The sequence below is a fragment of the Anneissia japonica genome, unplaced genomic scaffold (genome assembly GCF_011630105.1).
Source record: "Anneissia japonica isolate Jap-2015-1 unplaced genomic scaffold, ASM1163010v1 scaffold12012_len8427_cov127, whole genome shotgun sequence".
Taxonomy (NCBI): Eukaryota; Metazoa; Echinodermata; class Crinoidea; order Comatulida; family Comatulidae; genus Anneissia; species Anneissia japonica.
In genome coordinates this window covers 5144-8350 of record NW_022733988.1, presented here as the reverse complement: position 1 = coordinate 8350, position 3207 = coordinate 5144, and the positions used below count along the sequence as shown (strand labels likewise).

At 38.0% G+C, this 3207-nt stretch overlaps 1 protein-coding gene across 1 annotated transcript in view; it reads left to right on the top strand.

Annotated features, from left to right (window-relative positions):
* The first annotated feature begins 577 nt into the window (after positions 1 to 577).
* The window catches only part of LOC117116282, a 6112-nt gene continuing 3482 nt past the window's right edge, over positions 578 to 3207 (top strand). The window contains exons 1-3 of the mRNA XM_033260289.1: positions 578 to 800; positions 2350 to 2523; positions 2749 to 3042. Of these exons, the coding sequence (XP_033116180.1) occupies positions 744 to 800; positions 2350 to 2523; positions 2749 to 3042 (525 nt within the window). The 5' untranslated portion in view covers positions 578 to 743. The remainder of the gene's footprint in view (positions 801 to 2349; positions 2524 to 2748; positions 3043 to 3207) is intronic.

The window sequence follows — 3207 nt, the reverse complement described above, 5'->3', positions numbered from 1 at the left end:
TACTTTTACGTTTATTGAAAACTGATATTGGATTTCATTGGATTATTCCGATGTGATGCACAACATGGATTACCGACGAAAATCATGAGACTTACTTTTTAGCAGCACATCGAGTAACAATCCCCTAATCTTTTCCGTTCTTTAACATGCATATGGGCCCTTTGCACACGGGACGAACGGCCTACGCTGGAGGTGAACTTTCATCCCTTCAGCTAAAACACAAGGAGGGCAGCGATGTGAATTGAACCAGGTGACCTATGTACAGATTTATCCCCACGGTTCGGCGCACACACTGTGCCTACCACCAGTTTACCCGACTGATAGCTGCTCTAGTGTGAACATTTTTCTAGCGTGGACATTTCTCTAGCGTGGACATTTCTCTAGTGTGGACACTCTCTAGCGTAGACATTTCTCTAGCGTAGACACTCTCTAGCGTGGACATTTCTCCAGTGTGGACATTTCTCTCGCTTGAACATTTCTCTCGTGTGGACATATTTGAATTTGTAATTTTAATAATTGTATCTAGAATCTGTTACTGTAAATGATTAATCTATTTTGTGTTCTTGTGATAGCTCCGTCAATTTAAATGTTCCTTAATACTTTAGATCGCTAAAATTGCTGATCAATGTGGTATAAATGAAGACAACGTCGTCCACGTCCTCAATTACCTTAATGATCTTGGAATCATCCTGTATTCGCCCACTAACAAGAAATTGAAGAACACTGTGATTATTAACATCCATATGCTGATTGGCATCTTCATGAAAATCATCACAGTTGTGGAACCTGATGATGTTAAGGTAATTTTGATTGTTCAAGTGAACAATACAGTATATCATTGTTTAGTTATGAACTCCAGTCTGTGTGTGGGGGTGGGGGATGTGCAATATTAAATACCTTTACAAGCAAACATTTCATACACGGGACACTTGGTGTCTAAATTAATATTTTACCACCTGTCATTGTATCATTAATAATATTAATATGAGTGTATCGATTTGATACATAATTACATATTCTAACTGGACTCCATACCTAGGCCATGTATACATTGTGCCTGTATTTAACATATTTCAATCTTTGTCAATCTAAAGTCGGAGGTATGTCCTGATCCCGACCCTTGAACATCACTATTGGATAGGGTTATCTTCATAAGACTTCTACGAATGGATACATATTGTTTCGAAGCAAGAAATCAAGTTGTCTTTACCAAGTACTGCTCGTATATTTTATTTGTGTGGAAATTTTTCAACCTATATTATCGGCTAAACAGTATCATGAAAAGCCGCAATATAATTACTACCGGTACTCTTTTTCAGTGGCATATCTAGGAGTCTTGAAATGGGGAAGGGGGGGTTCAGAGGGCGGGGAGGGATAATGACAGTGCCGTAGCTACGGGGCCGTGCAGCGAGTGCAAAGCACTGGGAGCCGGGGCTACTAGGGGCCTATTCATAATTAGAATAGATATAATAATTTTAAATTTAAAATAATTTCCAACTTAAAAGTTTTGAAGAATAAAACGGCCAGCGGGCCCTCAATAATATTTATATTAAGTTTTTTTTTTGGAGTAATTGTTGATTATCTGTGTTGATTTTAAATCTGGTCTATTCAAGGGTGTTCTAGCCGGTTCCCCCCTATTTTTTTTTTTCAAAATTATAAAAGAAATTGGAAAAATGGGAAATTATATTATAAGTTAAGTCTGAGAGTGCCATTTCCGGCCATCATAGTGGTGCTATAATAATAAATTATATTACCTCAGCCCCAAACATGGTTGTTCTGAGATTGTCTAAACTCTCCTTGTATGGAAGTTCCTCCAGTGGCGTAATGCCTGTGAGCTCTCGGGGCTCCTACTGAAAAGGGGCCCCTCATACTACCGGTACTTATAAGCACTTACTCAATGGCCCTTCTATTTCGAATTCTCAAACCGTCACTGCAATTGTTAAATTTGATGCGCCACCAATTTTCTTGATTAGTTTAGAACAGCTGCTAAGACCGAATATGCTCCTCTTGAAATAGTTACGAATCCTAGACACTTCTTAAGATAAATTTTATGAGACCTTTAGGGAATTTCCATATCACATTAAAGGGCCCGGAAATTAGACTAGCACTGGGCCCTTTCGCACCTAGCTATGCCGCTGGTTGACGGTGTCACGATTGAAGGTGGGGATGTGGGAGCTCGATGATTAGATGAGTGGCATTAACTTGCAAAATAAGGTGATTTTTAACTGCGCCCCATAAAATATGCCCTTTCCCTGCTTACCATGCACCCCCTGGGTAGGTCGTACGAAGCTCATCATTTCTCTGATAAGTACTTTACAGCACTTTAACCTCTGTTTCATTTTCATATAGACTGCTCCAGTAATGATACAGTATTGGCGTAAGTTCGACGAAGAAGGAATTCTTGCGGAACAGCTAGTGCGTCACTTGTGGAGAACAGACCTTACTGCTAATCAAGATGATAATGACGTCATCTTTGAGGACTTCATTGAAATTATGAAGACATTTGGACTACTCTTCGAAAAGGTAATCATATCATAAGTTTATCAATTGTTTTTTATGTACAAATATATATTTTTAAAAATTTTATATAATTTTTTGTACGTATTTGATACAAAATTCTTTACTTTCTCATGTCAATGGAACTTATCTTTTTATTCAAGCCACTAAAATATTGTTTCTTGATCCACTGATCAATTTAAGCTAACCTCATTATATTCTATTCAAATTCTGTTTGTTTTTTTAACAAAGGGATCTCGAGAGAGTGATAGAGTCTTCATCGTTCCATCACGGATGAAAATCAAAACTGGCGACTTACAAGTTAGAAAAGATGAAGAGCAAATGGTATCGGTCTATGTGACCCCGAAAGACTTCCTCCCTGATGCTGTGTACAGTGTCTTGGTAGTGAAATTCCTTGAATTAAGCCAGGACAAAGAATGTACTGGCGACCCAGAGTTGTTTCAGAACCAGGCTAAAATAGGATTCGACAACATGCATTACCTAAGGCTGGGAGTTGTGCGCATTAGCAACAAACGATCATTGAAGGTAAACACAATATGTCACGATTCATTGAGGTACAGTATCTTACAGTAGAACATAAATGTATTTTTAAACCCATGCTTATTATCAGCCAAACTAAAATTTTAAAACGTATCACCAGGTATTCTATGACGTAACAAGTGCAATTGTCCAATTGAAAATATATATATA